The sequence below is a fragment of the Carlito syrichta genome, unplaced genomic scaffold (genome assembly GCF_000164805.1).
Source record: "Carlito syrichta isolate Samal-C Ts95f unplaced genomic scaffold, Tarsius_syrichta-2.0.1 Scaffold309490, whole genome shotgun sequence".
Taxonomy (NCBI): Eukaryota; Metazoa; Chordata; class Mammalia; order Primates; family Tarsiidae; genus Carlito; species Carlito syrichta.
Genome location: NW_007253586.1, coordinates 72468 through 91794, shown reverse-complemented (window position 1 = coordinate 91794; position 19327 = coordinate 72468). Strand labels below are relative to the sequence as shown.

The following is a 19327-nucleotide window of genomic DNA, read 5'->3' as shown; positions in this document are numbered from 1 at the left end:
TCGCGGACCGGGATGGAGGCCCCGGGAGAGGGGGGAGTCCGGAGCGAGGCCGCTGGGAGCGGAGCGGCGCTGCGAGGATGGCGAGGAGGATGGTTTCCCGGCGCGTTTCGAGGACCGCTTCGGAAACTTAGCAGGCGCCCGGCCGCGGCCGAAAGACGGGGATGGAAGAGGAGGAGGACTGCAGAGGTTTAAACAACTTGGGCCACGGTCATTGTTGAGGCGCCTGAGCGACCGGACGGAGCTGCGGGCGCTTGGAGCCACCGAGGGGTCTCGGACCGGGGACTCCCTCGGATACGCGGGATGAGGGGAAAGGAAGTGAAAATGTGCCGAGAAAGCCATTTTGAGGGGCGAGCGGAAGGTGAAAAGGAAAGAACGAAAAGGGGAGTGAACTTTTCTCAGCGAAGACTTTGAGGAGAGGCAGTTTGTCAGAGTGCTCAGATTTTTAAGACAATCGTAAGGCGCTCTGGCTCGGGTTGAAATTGTTGTTTAACATTAAGGAATAAATGTTGAGGGGAATGATTACTTAAGGTAACCTGTTCTTGCAGAGTCTACCGGACTGTATGTAGTCTGGGGAATCACGGTCCTGCTACAGTTGCAGAGTTGGCTGTGGCTGCGTGGTTAACTGCGTGGAATGGAAAGGATAGTGGGAGTGGATTCTCTTTTGCCGAGGGTCGGAGGACAGCTCTGCTCTCAGTTGGCTGTCTCGGTACTTTCTGGCTGGGCAAGGATCTGACGTCTCCTTCCCCCGCTTCTTCCTCTCCCTCCCCTGCCAGAGATCTCCTTTGTTTATTCGTGGATGGCTTGTAGGTGACTCTACTGTGTTGTGCTGAAATCTTGAAAGGTGAAAATGCTGTTGTCTTGGTTCATTATTTTTGCCCCAAACCTCTTACTTTAAAAAAAAAAAAAAATCAGATCTAGTGTATATTCTGTTACCTTTTAATTTTTTTATGGAATCTCTGCAAGTGCAAACTGGATATTATTTAAATTTTATCACTCCACTATCAGTTGAATTGTAAAACTTAGTCAAGATTATATAATATCTTTTTTTCTCCCGTTTTCCCATGGGAACAAAAACTTTCTCTCACTGGAGTATAACTGAAGTTCTTAGTGATAGGAATTAGGGCTTGATTAAAAGTAACCTTTTCTCTTTCTCGCTTCATTTATTTGACCAAGTTATCTAACAAGACCCCATTTTCTACTTTTGAGATATATGTATGTTACATAGTACTACTCTGCAATAGTAATCTATGTAAATATTACTACACAGTTGCAATTAGTTTCTAAAAGTCTTATCACTCCACATATATTTTAATTTGTTCTGTCAGAAATATAATAGCAGTAGCATACTAAATTCTACTTAGTAATCTGAAATGTATTTAATAGAAGCCTAGATAATTTAAGTAAAAGGTCCCCACTTTATCATCTCTAGCCTAATTGGCAGATGTAGATTTATGCAACTTTTAAACAGGATTTATTTACCTATTTTTACAGGAAATTTTCTTATTTTGTTAATATTTTTCTTTTAGGTGAATCAAAGAGGGTTCCTGGAAACCTGTGACTGTTGAAGAAAATTCATCTGTGAATTTTTGATATTCGAGAAGGAGTCAGTATTTATAGTCCTCTTTTAAACTGGGAAGATTTATATTTTATTTTAAAACTTCTTGATAATTTACAATGAATGGACACAGTGATGAAGAAAGTGTTAGAAACAGTAGTGGAGAATCAAGGTAAGTAAGAACTTTATTATCAAGTGTTTGCCGTGACTAAAATTGAAAACTTGTTTGGCTCTTTTTTGTTGATTTTCCCTGTATGTGGCAGTGTTTTCAGACTTTCTCAGCTATCAAATAGTAAAAAATTCATAATATATGAAGCTTTGTTCATAATGCAAGTTTTAGTTATTTTTTCCATTCATGTATACAGAGAAGATCTTTTAAAAGTTTTGGTTTATTTAGATCTATTTGTATGCTTACATTTGTGTGAATAATTGAAGCTGGAGCAAATAAAAAGACATTTACATTGATTTGACTGTTAGTGAAATCTTCAGATAAAAGCAGTAAGGATTTCTTCACTCATCTTTTACTGACATTTTGTCTTCTGCATCTGTGATATCTAATATGTTAGCCACTACCCATGTGTGACTATTTAAACTTAAGTTGAATTTACATGACAAAATATTTAAAATTCAGTTATTCAGTCTTACTAGACAAATTTCAAGTACTGAATACTCACAGGTGGCTAGTGTCTACTCTAATGGACAGCACAGATAGTAGACATTTCTATCACTACAGGAAGTTTTAGACAATGCTGATCTGGACATGTGTAGTGTAGCTGTGGCCCTTTCCTGCTTTATTTTCAGATTGGAGTTTTTAATTATCTATGAAGGCATTCTTATTCAGGTCATGTCTTCGCAAAGAAGATATAGTTGATTGCAATAAACTATATTGTGCCATTTTTATGTGTAAGTAACATCTTGGAATGCAAAGACATTTAAAATTCTTCTGTAGCTCCCTAATTTTGATATCTGCATATTAATAATAGAATTTACACGGTTGTGTATACTTACCATTTATAGAAATTAGGAACATAGACATTGAAGTCAGACTGTCTGGTTACTTATCCCAGTTCTACCTCTTGTTAGTTGTATGCATTAGGGCATGTTAACCTCTGAGGCTCTGAGTTTTGCTTCTAAAACGTGGGGATTGCACTGTTATTTATCTTATTTAAAATTGAGTATTGAGAGGCTACATGTAAAAGGGCTTAAAAATAGTTTCTGATATAATGAGCGTCAGTATTTGCTTATTACAATGAGCATCATGTTTTGTGTAACACGGGGTACTATATAACTAAAACATAGTGATGGAGAAATGGGATGGACAGGAAACAGGGAGAGTTGTTGGATTAGGAAGATTTAAGAAAAAATGTTGGATAGAAAACCAAGTAGAGGTATTTGTATTTGATCAGAGACTTGGGATTTTTTTTGCCGTGCTGGGTATACTTTTTAGTTTATCAGCTTTCTCAGGCAGACTTTGGATAAAGAAGAAGAACATGGAGAATACATAAGGAGCAGTTATGGAAAGCAGCATTATTTAATTGAACAAGTATCATTCTAGGAGTTACAGAGCCAGAGTTGACACCATCTTTCTGCTAATTCTCATATTATTGTCTCAGCTGTAGAATGAGAAAGCTTGAATTGATATTGAAATTTCATCCTTCCATTTAGTTACAAAGTGCATAAAGTTTCAGAAAATGAAGTTTGACTAGAATCACCAGAGTGGAAGTTTAATTAGAAGACTTGAGTCTCAGCATTGATTCAGATCTCTGTAGGTTTATTGATCGTAGTAAGTGATTGGAAGAGTCACACTGTACATGTTTTCTTATTCATTAGTTGCAGTGAAATGGTTAGTAGGTAGAAATATCTAGAGGAAACATAGAAACCAAACTGCCCACAAAGTAGGAAGGTAAGACTCTTGAGAGTAAATCCTCTAGTTGGGTATGCAGAGATCTCATGCTGGTATATTCTGACCACTTACCTATTCCAATAATTTTTTATATATTTTTCTGTCATATCTAAAGCGAGGAGTAATAATAAGACCAATTTGGTAGTACAGGTGAAAAAAATTACACCTTGTGAAATCAAATTTGAGGAATCTTTTACAATACATACTCATTTTTAAAAATTGAAAAGTATTTCTTTAACTATTCTGAGTTGTTAATTCTACAATACAGGTTTTGTGTGCTTCTGAGAAGTGTGGTTATCCAGTTATCCAGTTTTTGCAACTGCCTTGGTGTTTATCAGGAAGGGAGAGACTTGCTTCTGTTTTGCCTTTATTTTCTTCCTTATGCCTTCCTTTTCTTTTGCTCTACTTTCATTGTTTTTAACACTCCGTTCCCAGCCTCACCCCAAAAGCTTTCATTATGAGGCAGTACAAAGAAGGAAGATTGTGCCTACTTAAGACTGAGGAAATGAACTTTTAGAGATAGAGGAATTTTCTTGGAAAAATCAAAAGTTCCTATAACTATGAATATTAATATAGGATAAAATGAAATATGCTGTACTTTTAAAGTTAAATATACATCACAAATAGTTTTTTAAAGTAAAATTTGATTTTTATTGGCTAGAATTCTGAAATGTATTTTCTTTTTCATTTGTGTAAGCTAAGCATTGTAAAATAGAATTAAGATTTCATTTGGCATTTTTGGTTGGTACAGTTAGCTTTCCACTGAAAAAAAATTTTTTTTAAATGTAAATTCTTTCTGTGTGGAGAGCAGCTATAGCTATTGACTAAAAGGAAGAAGAATACATGGAACATATGTCTCTGTGCTGTAACTGAACAATCTTGAGACTTATTTACTAAGAAATGTGGGCCAGGATGCACCTGTACAACAGTTATAGCTCAACATAAAGTTTTATGTAACTGAAGCTAAACTTTCTAAAGGTAATACTAGAAGATTTCAAAGCCTCAATTCCCAGCTGTGTGGATTTGTGTTGTTATTTGTGACCAAGTTTTTCAAATCCTGGTTAGACCTTTTTTTTTTTTTTCATTTTAAAAGTTATCTTGAATGATAATTTACTTCAGAAAAGATTTATGGGTAAAGATTGGGAATATATGGTCATATTTTGCTCATTTTTGGGTGACTTATAGATGCTTGCATGTAGATTACATTTTTAGTAATTTGGGTTTGCCCGTGTTTATTTAAGGGTTTATTTGAATCACTAGTCCTCAAATACACTCACACATATAAAATGCTCTTGAATAATTCTATATAATGAGAATGTCTGTGATGTACTTTGATGGCCTTATCCATTTAGAATTAATCTGTGGCTGGCAATGGAGCTTTGTTGACCTGATTCTTAGATTTTTTTTTCTTTATTTCCCTATAGCTTTTTATAGCACTAATGATGCTTGATTTAACATGTTAACATAGGTTTTAAATATGTGTATGAAATTTTAAATTTACTCACAGGAATTTTGTGTTGCACTTAAACTTCCTTGGCTTATAGATAATAATTTATTTAATTATTATTTTATGCTTCAAGACTTTTCTTTGAATTTCAACTTTAAAATTGTTTTGTGGAGGCAGTGTTCATAGGCAGTGAGAAGGAAATATGATCAGCAGAAATGTTCTTAAACTTTCCTCTAGAAAAATTATTTGACATTATTAAAATTATTTTTATTTTTCAGATTTTATTTTATTATAGGAATGTGGGGTACAAGTTTTAATCTGATTAACTACATAAGTAGGCTGCATGCAGATGAAGTTTGGGCTTCTAACTGGCCCTCACTCCTCCTGGTAATGAACCAAGTACCCTTTGTGTTGTCACACCCTCCCCCTTCCTTCTTTCCCCCCTTCCTTCTTTCCTCCCTCCCCCTCCAACAGTGCCCAGTGACTGCCAATTTGTCCCTTGTGCTAATATGGCTAATGTTCAAGGTCTACATATGAGTGAGAACATGGTATTCACTTCTTTGTTTCTGTGATAGTGCACTTACTATGATGGTCTCCAATTCCATCCATGATTCTGTTCTTAATGGCTGTGTAATACTCCATTATGTATATGTACCACATTTTCTCTATTCACTCCACTTTTAAAATTACAGTCTTTGAGAAGCTGTCTACTCAAAATATCCTATTAAATATAAGAAACACTGAGTCAAAGGTGATTTGAACACAGGTCACATTTTTCACATATATTTGCTATGGTCCTATTGCATACTACTGTGGTACACCATTTTGGGAAATATTCTTATGTATACACATGCCAGAAGTATTTCTTTTTTTTTTTGAGTTGGAGTCTCACTCTGTCGCCCAGACTGGAGTGCAGTGACCGCAGCCACCGCAGCCTCGACCTGCTGGGTTCCGGCAATCCTTCCGCCTCAGCCTTCCAAGTGCTACCACGCCCGGCTGATTTTTTTTATTTATTGTAGAGATGAGGTCTCGCTGCCCAGGCGGGTCTCGAACCCGCGGGCTCAGGCAATCCACTCACCTCAGCCTCCCAAAGGCACGGGATTACAGGCTGAGCCACGAGCCCGGCTCAAAAGGATTTCTTGCCATCAAAATCAGTTATTTTCTTTTATTAAATTGCAGTACCTATTAAAGTGGTGTTTCCCGAACTTGCTTTACAGTTACCTCAGAGGTTTATTTTTTTCCCATTCTTTCAGTTCATTCCTAAGTTTCAAAAGTTTATGCTAAGAAACACTTTTAGAAAGAAAGGAAAATGTGAAATCACAAACTAGAATGGATAAAAATCATTGAGTTAAGAGAATTGACTGTAAAAATTTTCCGTGATGTTGTTAATTGCAGGAAAGTATGACTCCTTTACATCTAATTTTTGTTAATCCCTGTTTCCTACTTCCAGTGTTTGCTTCCTTCACCTTTTTTTTTTTTTAATTTTCCTCCCCAGATATCCTGTATATGCTACTGAATCCAATATCATACCACTCTTTTTTTTTTTTTTGCTTTGAAAGCTTAATACTGTTTGGCAGGAGCTTTAGTAACAAGTTACTTTGTCTCTAAATGGAATTTACTGTATAAAACTTTTTACAGAATTTCCAGTGATTGTGCTTAATCTAGGTCACTGTGAATATTTAAACTTTTAACTGGTAAGTATAAGAGAATTGTATGTGACTTAAAGATACTGTTATGTATATAGTTATAAGATAATGTTTGCTTAGGTGTTTGCTTGCTTAAGATCTTGATGACTGGTAATTATATATTGTTTAAAAATAAGAGTATTCTTTTATGATGAAGAGAGAGAAAACTTTTTCACAATTTTTTTTATGGAAAAAATTTAAAACTACAGAAATGGAAAAGTTGCCAGATGCAATGGCTCATGTCCATAATTCCAGCTTTTGGGGAGGCTAAGGTGGTAGGATCACTTGAGGTCAGGAGTTTGAGATAAACCTGGGAAAAGTAGTGAGACCTTATCTCTACAAGAAAAAATATTAGCTGAATGTGGTGGCACACGTTGTAGTCCCAGCTATTCTAGAGGCTGATGCAGGTGGATCACTAAGCTCAGGAAATGAAGACTCTGGTGAGCTGTGATCATGCCAGTACACTCCACCCAGGGTGACAGAGTGATACCTTGACTTAAAAAAAGAAAGAGAAAAGTTGCTGCTCCATTTGTGGTTTTTGGACCAGCAGCGTTGGTGTCACCTGGAAGCTTTTTAACAATATAGAACCTTATGCCTCACCCTAGACCCTACTGAATCAAAACTTTCGGTTTAACAGATTTCTAAGTAATTGATTCTTTTTTTTTTTGAGTTGGAGTCTCACTCTCGCCCAGACTGGAGTGCAGTGGCCACTCTCGGCCACTGCAGCCTTGACCTGCTGGGCTCCGGCAATCCTTCCGCCTCAGCCTTCCCAGTAGCCAGAATTACAGGCACGCACTGCCATGTCTGGCTAATTTTTTTATTTATTTATTGTAGAGATGAGGTCTTGCCAAGTTTCCCAGGCGAGTCTCGAACCCGCGGGCTCAGGCAGTCCACTCACTTCAGCCTCCCAAAGCGTGGGATTACAGGCTGAGCCACCGAGCCCGGCTAGTAATTGATTCTTATATGAATTAAGTTCATATTACATACATATGAAACTATTCACTTGGGGTCATTCAGCATCTTGCCACTTTTTTGTTATTGATGTTCTTATACATGGTATTTATTTTCTGGGAAATCCCAAGAAACATTGTCATGGGCCATGCCAGCAAGAGATTAGGTAAATTTCATTTTTCTAGAAACAATAACAATGGCAACCAGTGATTCCTGAGCTCTTATTCTCAGTAAACCAAGCTTGGTGCATGTAGGACATTGTGTATTACTTATCACAGTTAATTCTCAAAAATCTCCTGTGAGGTACACATTGTATGATTCCTACTTTCCAGAGGGGAAACCAGATTTATAGCCATTTAAAAAAAATTGTTCTTTTAAACTATTAACTAAACTCCAGACTTTACCTGGATTTTATTGGTTTTTCCATTAATGGTCTCTTTCCAGGATTTAATCCAGAATGCCACATAGCATTTAGTTGTCAAATCTCACCAGTCTCTTTTGGTCTGTGAATGTTTGTAGGTCTTCCCTTAAAAAATTGACTAGTTACCTTGTAGAATGTCCTGAAATCTGGATTTGTCTGATATTTTTCTTAGGATATAAACAGGTTTTTAGAAAGAATACCACAGAGATAAAGTGTTCTGGATGCATCATATGGGAAACATGGTACTCACATGACATTACTGATGATGTTAACCTCCATCATTTGGTCAAGGTAGTATTTGCCAGGTTTCTCCACTACAAAGTTATTGTCGTATCCTTTCTGTACTGTATTCTTTGGAAGCAAGTTACTGTGTCTACCCTATTCTCCGTGAGGGTGGATGGGGATTAATCTCCATGTTCTTGTGGGGGGAGCATCCACCTAGGCTGGAGTACAGTGGCACGCTCACAGCCGCTGCAGTCTCTACCACCTGGGCTCAGGCCATCCTTCTGCCTCAGCTTTCCAAGTAGCTGGAGTTCCAGGTGTGCGCCATCATGCCTGGCTAATTTTTTTATTTATTGTAGAGATGAGGTCTCACCAAGTTGCCCAGGCTGATCTTGAACCCATGGATTCAGGCAATCCTCTCACCTCAGCCTCCCAAAGTGCTGGGATTATAGGCGCACCTGGCCTATTTAAATATATTAAATGAAATTTCTGCAAGGAAATTTATGTCTTTTATTTATATATGTGTGTATTATGTATATGTATTTTGTATTTTGAGTTGTAGTCCAGTAAGTTATTTTATTGCTCATATTGATCTGGTCTTAGCCCTTGGGAACTTTTTCAGCTTGGCTTTTATATTTATTTTAGACACTCCCATCCTTTTCCCTAGAATCAGCCACTCTTCAAGGAAGCCTGGTTCCTTTTAATGGAGAGTGGTATTAGAAACCCAAGATTTGGGTCCTGGATGTGCTGTTACTATTCAGGTGTCACTCTGTTAGGCCCTCTCAGTGAGCAAAGTGGACATAGCTAGGTAAATATATGTATACATACAAGTCAGTTTAGAGTTGTTTCTGTATCTGTCGGTATGCATATAAAACATGAGTTTGCACTAATGGCTCCAACTTTTTTTTTTTTTTTTTGAGAGTACTACTCAGTCAATGGCTCCAACTCTAATCTTGTACTATAGGGTTCATTCTAACTTTCCTTTCTTATTCATTTGTAACTTCATTTCTAACATGAGAACCTGGCTCCCCTCATCCGTCATCCATGCACTTATATATTCACTCTCATATACATGTGTATGGGTTCAAGATACATACACATGTATATATACATGTAAAGCCATGTAAAGCAGTTTTAGAATTGTTATTCTCTACTCTTAATCAAGAGAAACTAACTTACCAACTAGAATACAGTTTATGTACAGTGTGATTTTATATGTAGCCTTTACATTTCTAGTTAAAAGACTGTTTTCCAAAGTTAGTAGAGTTAGCTCATCTTCTCCTACGCTTTTTAGCGTGATTATGTTATAGATTTATAATAAAGTTAGATTTATTTGCCAGTTTTCCTTCAGTCTTGGAATTCTTATACTAGTCGATTTTAAAATTTGCATATATTAGGTTTATTCTGTGATCCACAGTTCTGTGGATTTTGACAAATGCATGGAATCATTCTCTACCCCAGTGCTGTACAGAACAATTCCTTCACGTTAAAAGTTCCTCCTGCATCCCAGATTCAAAATTTTCATTTTAATAAGATTCCTGAGAGAACTGTATTCATGTTAAATTCATATGCATAGATATGAAGCTATTCTCTTGTAATCATTCAACGTCTTGTCAAGTTATAAATTAACTTCAAGAGATATGGTAAGCTAGGAGCAATAATGGAGTAGCCAGTTTAAATGCACAATTAAGTGAGTATATTCAAATTTGTGGAGCCATATGGGCATAAAAGTGAGATAAAAAAATATGGGGGGTAAATTACTTGAGCCATGTAATGAGCGATTTGTAATGTTTTCACAGACCTCTTTAACTTTTGTAATCTTAATAATGAGAAATAATATAGTTTGGAAAGAAAGGAACAAATGATATTCAGAAAAGTGATGGAGAGGAAGATTTTTACAGAGGCTATCATCCCCCAATAAAAAGTGCAAGTCCCCTAATAAAGAGAACGTGTTGGATGTCCTAGCTTTGCATTTCTTTATCCTTTGGTTTATTCATTGAATTGCTGAAGTGTTTGTGTGTCTTAGTTCCAGGTGGAGGAAGGAGAAAAAGGAAGTACAGCAGAGGAAACACTACATATATGGAGAGTCTATTGCCCATGTGAATGGACTGAAAACCCTAGTTTTAGGTAGACAGCTGAGGAATTTTGTATCAGAAGCAACTTGTTATATATGAGGGACAGAGAAAATTAGTGTTTATAATTGAAATATAGCTGTCTGTCACTAATGTGAGGTTACTTAGTCAAAAGGCAACATTAAGTAAATGTTAAATTGCAAGAAAGTTTCTTTGGCTGTGGATAGATTGAGATTTAAGTTACCATTGAAATTAAAATACGTAGACACAAAGGTGGAGACATGCAAAGTTCTGTTTGAACAGTACTGTATTTCAGTGTTTGTCTTTCAGAACTGAGGCATACGGCACAAGAATAGCGGAGCACTCATAGTGAAATGACTTCCAATAACTATTTCTCAGTTCCACTGTTGTTGCTTTCAGAACTATAAGTGTTTGTTGTCAGTTCTTTGATTTAGATGATTGAGGACTCCTAATGGTAGGTACCTTGGAATACTAAAATTTGAGATTTTTCTCCGGGACTTAAAATCAGGAAAGAGATATAAGTCTTCAAGAATATATATAGTAGTAGGTGAATTTGGTAAATGCAAAATCTGTGCTAGTTCAAATATAGGAGACAAATTTGATCATATGGACAAATGGTTAACTTCCACATTAAACCCAATATTAAAATGAATTTTTTTTTTAAAGGATCATTTAAAACCGTGGTAATCTTAAATTTTATGTCCATTTAAAATGTCCTGGTAATGTGATTTTATGTTGGTGAGGTACTTTGATAGGCTTAAGCAAAAAGCAAAGAGTAATTTAATTTTTATATTAAGAAAATGACATTAGAAGATACTGAGTACTATGATGAAGAGTTTTTATGTAAAGGGGCCATTAGAAAAGAGTTAAGTAACATTCTCAACTCCCCCAAGTCTAAAACAAGAAGTATTCTTGTTTTTGTGCTTGAGGTAGATTACTGTTATTTGGTGCAACTTATACAACACTGTTTTCACAGTTCTCATATCTAAATTCTGAATTAATTTAAAGAAAGGAAGATGTCTGATATGAAAAGTTGTGAGAAAAGAATTAGAATTAGCTGTATATAGTATACTAAAAGTCTAGATAATCTTCTGTATTCCAGTTTTAGCATGTATTTTATACCAAAGGATTGATCCAGTATCCAGTGGCCTAGTGTCTTAGTCATATACTACACTGGTTATCTCACTTTTTAAAATTTTACTAAGTGACCCACAGTAAAGGGAATTTATTCTTATGTTCAGCACATTCCCATAGATATATGCAAACTGATGAGATACTGAATTACAAAAAATTTTGTTTAAAATCATATAGTGTTGGTAACTTTATTTTTTGTGGCCGTATTCACTAAAGTAATTTAAAAACAAAAATATCTAAAAACTTTTTAAAACAAATTAAGTATGGATAATGCTTTAAAATTGAACTTTTTTTTTCTTAATTTTTAATTTTAAAGATGTGGTACAATTCAAGGTTAGGTATACAAATGTTCATTATGCAGGTACCCTTGTTGATGAGGTGTGCCCATCCCCACTCCTCCCCCCTCCCCCACCCCACGGCAGTTTCCCACTACTTCCAATCCTTTTCTTATAGTATTACGATAATTGTTCAAGGTCCACTTCTGAGTGAGAACATGTGATATGCAGCTCTTTGTTTCTGTGATAGATCACTCAGTATTATAGACTCTGTCTATCCAAGTTGCTGTGAAGTTCATAATTTTGTCCTTTTTTATGGCTGTGTAATATTATATCATGTATATGTGCCACATTTTTTTAATCTAGTCCTCTTTTGATATGCACCACAGCTGGTTTCATGTTTTTGCTATTGTGAACAATGCTGCAATAAACATGCGTGTGCAGGTATCTTTTTCATAGAGTGATTTGAGTTCCTCTGGGTATATTCCCAGTAGATAGATTGCGGGGTTGTATAGAAGGTTGATTTTTAGATCTTTTAGGAGTCTCCAAACTGTTTTCCACAGAGGTTGTACTAACTTACACTCCCACTGACAGTGTAGAAGTATTCCCTTTTCCCTGCATCCTCTCCAGCATCTATTGTTTTTTGAGTTATTAATGATGGCCATCATGACTGGAGTTATGTGGTATCTCAGTGTGCTTTTAGTTTGCATTTTTTTGAGGACTAGTGAGGCTGAGCATTTTTTCATGTGTCTGTTGGCTGCTCATATGTCTTCTTTTGACAAGTGCCTATTCATATCTTTTGCCCATTTTGTAATAGGGCATCCCCCCTCCCCGGCACATTTGAGTTCCTTGTAGATCCTAGATGTTAGGCCTTTGTCAGACATACAGTTGGCAGATATTTTTTCCCAGTCTGTGGACTGTCTCCCTGCTCTCTTGATGGTTTCTTTGGCTTTGCAGAAGCTTGTCAGTTTGAAGAGGTCCTGTTTGTCTATCTTCTCTCTGATGGCATGGCCACTTGGGGTTTTGATCAGGAATTGTTTGCCAGTTCCAATTCCTATGAGGGTATCTCCTGCATTTTCTAAGGTTCTTATAGTTTGAGGTTTTACGTTTAGGTCTTTGATCCATTTAGAGTTGATTTTTGTGTATGGTGATAGGTAGGGGTCTTGTTTTAAACTTCTGCCAGTGGTCAGCCACTTTTCCCAGCACTATTTACTGAATAGGTTCTCCTCTCCCCAGTGGTTGTTGTTGGAGGCTCTGTCAAAGATGAGTTAGTTGAGGAATTGAGGCTTTGCTTCTGGAATCTCTATCCTGTTCCATCGGTCTATATACCTTTTCTTGTACCAATACCAGGCTGTTTTGGTTATTGGAACTTTATAATAAATCTACAGATTTAATGCAATACCCATTAAATTACCAGCAGCATTCTTCTTAGACCTGGAAACAACAATACAGGAATTTCTATGGAAACATAAATGACCACGAATAGCCAAAACAATCCTCAGCAAATAAAATTGAACTTTTATTTTTATTTTTTGGAGTTGGAATCTCACTCTGTCACCCAGGCTTGAGTGCAGTGGCGCGCTCACAGCCACCCCAATGTTGACCTGCTGGACTCAGGCAATCCTTCTGCCTCAGCCTTCCAAGTAGCCAGAACTACAGGCACACACTACCCTGCCCAGCTAATGTTTTTATTTATTGTAGACATGAGGTCTCGCCAAGTTGCCCAGGTTGTTCTTGAACCTGGGAGCTCAGGCAATCCCCTCACCTCTGCCTTTCAAAGTGCTGTGATTACAGACTTAAGCCATTGTGCCCACCCAAAATTTAACTTTTAAATGTAGACATTATTTGTGCCAACTTAAATGTGAATAATTTAAAGTCTATTCAAAAAGTGACACTAGTAGAATGAACCTCACGGACACATGATCTAGCTTCAATATATTCCATCACCTGGCCAATTTAGTTTAATCTCTTAACTCCTACCTACTATCCTCCTCCACTCCATTATTTTGAAACATTATTTCTATGTATATTAAACTTCTGCCTGATAGGTAATACTAATGAGGAAAAAGTCTGACCTTGTTATAACTCTAAATTAGAGAATCAGAGCTGGACATGGTATCTCACACCTGTAATCCTAGTACTTTGTGGGGTGGAGGCAAGAGGATCACTTGAGCCTAGGAGTTCCAGACCAATCTGACACCTCAAAAAAAATAAAATTAGTCAGATGAGGTGGCACACACCTGTATTCCCAGCTACTCGGGAGGTTGATTCAGGCAGATGGCTTGAACCCAGGAGTTAGAGGCTATGGTGAACAGTGATTGTGCCACTGCTCTCCAGCCTGGGCAGCAGAATGAGACCCTGACTCAGAAAATTAAATATATAATTAGAGATTTAAATCATATTATTCATGCTGTAATGCATTTTGTATGGATTTTATAAAATTAATCATATTTGAAATTAGTCATGCTTAACAGTTACCCTTCCTATCATCTATTTTTAGCAGTTTTTCTCTTTTTCAGTTAGAGCTTTTAAGGAACTAGAATCATATTGTACTTTAAGAAGTACTTTGTATTTATAATGCAATTTTGTCTTGAACTGGTAGTTTAGAATGCTGAAAGGAACTGTTGTTTTTGCCAGTCAGTGCCTAACAAAGCCAGAATCATATAGATGGAAAGATAGTTTTAGATTTTTTGAAACTTTTGCATAGCTATTACTTGTATTATGTCATCAAACTCTATGTGTGTGTGTACCACAGTGTGATATAAAATGTGTTTTCTAGGTCCAAAAGCTTGAAAGCCATTGCTTGACTTTAGTCATTAATTTTTTGTTGTTGTTAATACTTAGTATTTTGCTTACCGCTTTCCAGATTTTTTCCTCAGTCATGTTGAAATTGACAATGTTTTATAAAATAATAAAAATAAAGGTCTTGACTTAATGACTTTCAGGGTCTAGTTCAGAGAGAGATACATGTATAAAAAATAATTGCAGTATTGTGAAGGAACTATTAATAACATGTTCAGAATATTGTGGGAACATGTGCTGGAGGAATAATATGTGCCTGTGGAAGCCAGGGAATATCTACTTTTATAAAAGACATATTTTTGGATAATCTTAAAGGTTGAAAATTTTTATCGATTGCTTCAGAGAAGAAGCATTCTCTAGGAAGAAGAAAAAGTATGGGAGAAAGATCCCAGTGCTGACATTCTATAATCATTCTCTCCGTGAAGTCATGCCCCTGATTTCTTTTTCCCTACTTTTAGTTCCTCAATCAAGAATTGATTAATCTTCATTTTTCAAATTTCACATAAAGCTTTTCATTTTTGTTCATGGCATCTTGACCCTAAGAGAAACCCTGGTTGAATACTTGTTATTTGAGAAGAACACCCAAAGCAAATTTTGAAATAATGATCCTGATCATGAACTCAGGAGAAAGATCAATGGTTTTTTTTTTTTAAATCTCTACTGACTGTCAATATTAGACTCCTACTTAGTGGCAGGCAGTATGCTTTTCATCTCTTCATCTTTATAGTAATTTTGAAATATGTTTATTATTTTTCCATGTAGCAGCAGCCTCAGTATCATCTAACTGGTATACAGATATAAATACAATTATATTGAGAAGAAAGGGCTAGAGAGCTAGGAGAAAATAAATCATGGTTGAACTTCAAAATACCATCCAGTTAGTCCTGAATTTCGTTCACAAATGTGTGCCAAAAAATTCTTTCAAAAAGAAGCTCTTTTCAATAGCATTGACACTTCAGCAGCAAAAGACACATATATAGAATAAGAATTCAATGTATTATGTTCTATTCTTTAGAATAATAAATACAATTCTTTGATTTGTGCATGTATAGCTTTGTCAGAAACACAACCCTCAATTATGATATTTCTCTGGAAAATTGGTTTACCTTCTATCAGTGTACCCTGTAGCATCTTACCCCCACATCTCATCTGGAGTCTAATTCATCTAAATACTACTAACAGTTTGTTTGTTTTTTAAAGGGAAAAAAAGTAAATAAATGGTTATACGAGAAAGAAAATCTTTATGTGCTAGGGACAAAAGAAGTAAATAAATGAATTATTTAATAAAATTAAGTCGTAGCTCTAACGCTTTGGTAAAGCAGTCTAATTTATATATGGTGTTTAAGTGCACATATACAGTCTTCTTTTTTCCCTCTATTACTACTGTTTTCACTTCCCCTCACTACTCATATCTACTCCAATATTACTTTTTTGACATTTTAAATATCCAAGATTTATCAGGGCCAGTTTCTTCTGTTGGCAAGGAAAACAACTGCCCGTTACACCATTCTCTTAGAAGTTCATTCATTATTTCATTCATTCTTCCTTTATGTTCCATTGTAGACTAGTTCCCAATTTTTGAGATTAAAAAAGCAAAGAAGTCTTGAAGACTTTTTTCCCTCAATAGTACAGAAGGTTCTTTTTATTCACTTGAGAATACATCAGTCTCAGGTTACTAGGATGAGTTGGTATTTTCTTCAGTTCAAAGGACTGATTTGAGTGGAGGACTGATTTAAGTGGAGATTTGCATATAGAGAAAGAAGGCTTTAGCATTCTGTCATGTAGGGCTGAGCTAACATGGACTCTTACTCCCAAAGTGCTCCCTTCCCTCAAACACATAAATATGCAAGATAAAATGGAGCAAAAAAGGAAGAAAAAAGTAGTTGCGTGGTTGAACTTGAAAGAAAACTTACATGTGCATGAAGCAAAAGGGAACCCAAGGCCAGGACAGTAAGGAATAAAAATGGCAGCCCAGGAGGTGTTTGGAGGGGAACCCCTTAGGTTAAGAGACTGTAATTGGAGCTAAGGAATTGGAACTGGAAATTTGGCTGGAACTGGAAATAAGAAATTTCATAATTCTTTCTTTAAAACAGGGACCCCGGGAAGGTTGATGCCTCCGAAAAGGGTCTAAGAAAACTCCGGTACACTTTCAAGGACATTTTTTGGTGTAGAGATAAAATGGAATACAATATGAAAATATTTCATATACTGTAGCTGTATGATTTAAATTTTTTTCTTAACTGGCATATAAAAGAGAAAAGGCCACAAGGGACAACAAGCAAATAACAGAAATGAATAAAGCCCTCTAAGTATGAGACATTTGTATTGGGAAAGTGATTGGTGAATTGGAGAGTACCTCCATATGTGTTGTCCAAAGGAAGCAGTGTTACTTAGGTTTAGACAATTGTGACCATGTGGAAAGTGCACCCAGTGTTTCCAGATTTTCTGATTCTTCAGAAGTTTCTACTTAAAATTATTTTCCCCAAAACCATTCTAAATGAGATGACTTTGAGAAAGAAAAAATCCAAAAGAAGAAATGTAGAGGTAGAGAATCCAGGAAGAAAGAATGAGAACATTTGTGAAAAGTTTGGGCTTACAGAGCTTTCAAATAGAAAACAAAAAGGAGATAGTATAAATCATTTAGTAATTCGTAAGTGTATCTTCAGAGTCTGTCAGGTAGAGTTCTAGAAAGTTAGGGACATACTTGTTAAACAAAACACTCCTGTGCTCCTGTTAGCTTATGTTAAGCAGGCGTTAAGTGTCCAGAAAAGAGAAGTCTAGGAAGTTTGCGAAGTGAAGGATGAGTATAGGGGTTACTAGGGAAGAGGGCAGGGATTAAGTTTTTTTTTGGTAGGGAGAATTTGGTAGTGGTTTTTAGATTAAATTGGAAAGATAGGTGTAGACAAGATTGCAGTCGTTTTATTCCATAAACAAAAGTAAGCCATTAAAACCCTCAAAAGTCAGTTGTGTGTTTCACCACATGGTTTAATAGGTGGGATGGACCCTAGGCACTTGCAAGTAAAAAATTGGGGAGGAGTGGTGATATTCAAGTAGGCTATAGTTTGAGAAACATTTATTTCAGTATATCCATAGATACAGAATCATAACATTTTAGCTATATGGAATTCATGGGGAGTGAACCATTGAGGATAACTGCGCCAAAACTTTTAAATATGTAACCTTAAATTTAAAAAAATACTAAAATAATAAAAATTCAGTTCAGTGGTATACTTATTGAACAGAATATTAATTTTTGTCTGATAACTCAAGTTATTAAGAACATTGACTTACAGTAACCTTTGGAGTATTGAGAAAGAATATTGTGAATACTAAAAGAACCTGGGCAGTTGTGAATTTTGAGCACTTTCCCCATCTTTTCCAGCTACAAACTTTGAAGGAGATCAGAAGGACTAAAAAAGGGAGCACCTCCTAGCCTAATCAATTTCTGTTGAATAACCTGGGAAATACAACCTAGCACTTCTGCTTAGGTCTCACTTGTCAGAACTTAAGTTCATGGCCACAGATAGCTGCAGGGAGTTTGTGCTGTCCTCATTTATATTGGTTAACCCTAATACTGGAATTTCTTTACTAAGGAGAAGATGACAACATGCTGAATCAGTCAGCTAGCAGTTTCTGAGACAGCTCTTGTGCTCTTATACAATTGACTTCTAATTTCCTTTCTTTAACATTCATTTTTATCTTTTAAAAATTTCTTAAAAGTTGTATGCAGTTCTTATAATTTTACCTTTCCAGTTGGGACAATTTATTGACTGGTTATATATTGGATAATTTTATTTTTATTTTTTATGCCACTGAATATTTACTTACTTGCCTATTCATTTACTTCAGTGGTTTTTACAACTTCAGTAGTTTTTTACATTTTCTTCACTTTGTACATTTTATTACCTGCAGACAAAATTTTATAATCTTGAATGTTAATGAAGGAAACATGATACTGGGAAAAATATTTTTGTTTGTTAATATTTTTTAAATTTTGAATTAATTTTTAAATTACAAAACTTGGAAGTATAGTATCAAGAACTTTTTTACATACCCTCACTCAGATTTGCTGACTTAACTTTTTGCCACATTTTCTCATTGACATTCTATCTTTACACTTACATATTAATTATATACATTATAATGTATAATGCATACTTATTTTTTCTGAGTTATTTGAGAGTAGGTTGGAAAAATCATACCTCTTACATTTCTTTAGTGCATATTTTCTAGGAACAAAGATATTCTCTCACGTAAGCCATGCACAGTTATTAAATTCAAGTGAATTTACACTGATACCGTACATTAATCTTCAATCTGTATTCCTGTTTGGTTAATCATCCCAGTCATCTATCAGTACAGGGTTTAGTCTAAGATCAGTTAACGCATTTGACTGTCATCTTTTTAATCGCCTTTAATCTGGAACACTTTGTCTTTCTTTCTGTGTCTTTCATGATATTGGCATTTTGAAGATTACAGTCTAGTCATTTTATAAAATATATTTCTCAATTTAGGTTTGTCTAGCATTTACTTATGATTAGATCCAAGTTATGAATCCCTTACTCTGTGCATACCTAGAGTACTGCATAAGCAGTGATAGGTCTTTCTCAAGGGTATTGCAGCTGGACTCACATGGTCTGTCTGCCCCTATTGATGATGCTACTTTTGATCACTAGGACAAATGTATCCATTTGTGGGAAGATACTTTGAGGCTGTGTAAATATCTTTTTAAAATTTTTTTGAAGCTGGGCTCGGTGGCTCAGCCTGTAATCCTGCGCCTTTGGGAGGCTGAGGTGAGTGGATTGCCTGAGCCCACGGGTTCGAGACCCGCCTGGGCAG

At 36.0% G+C, this 19327-nt stretch overlaps 1 protein-coding gene across 2 annotated transcripts in view; it reads left to right on the top strand.

Annotated features, from left to right (window-relative positions):
* The first annotated feature begins 1526 nt into the window (after positions 1 to 1526).
* CHD1 (chromodomain helicase DNA binding protein 1) overlaps positions 1527 to 19327 on the top strand; it is a 72893-nt gene continuing 55092 nt past the window's right edge. The window contains exon 1 of one of the 2 annotated variants that reach the window (XM_008067367.2): positions 1527 to 1727. In XM_008067367.2, the coding sequence (XP_008065558.1) occupies positions 1675 to 1727 (53 nt within the window). In that variant the 5' untranslated portion in view covers positions 1527 to 1674. The remainder of the gene's footprint in view (positions 1728 to 19327) is intronic. The other variant, XM_021717251.1, reaches the window with a different exon arrangement.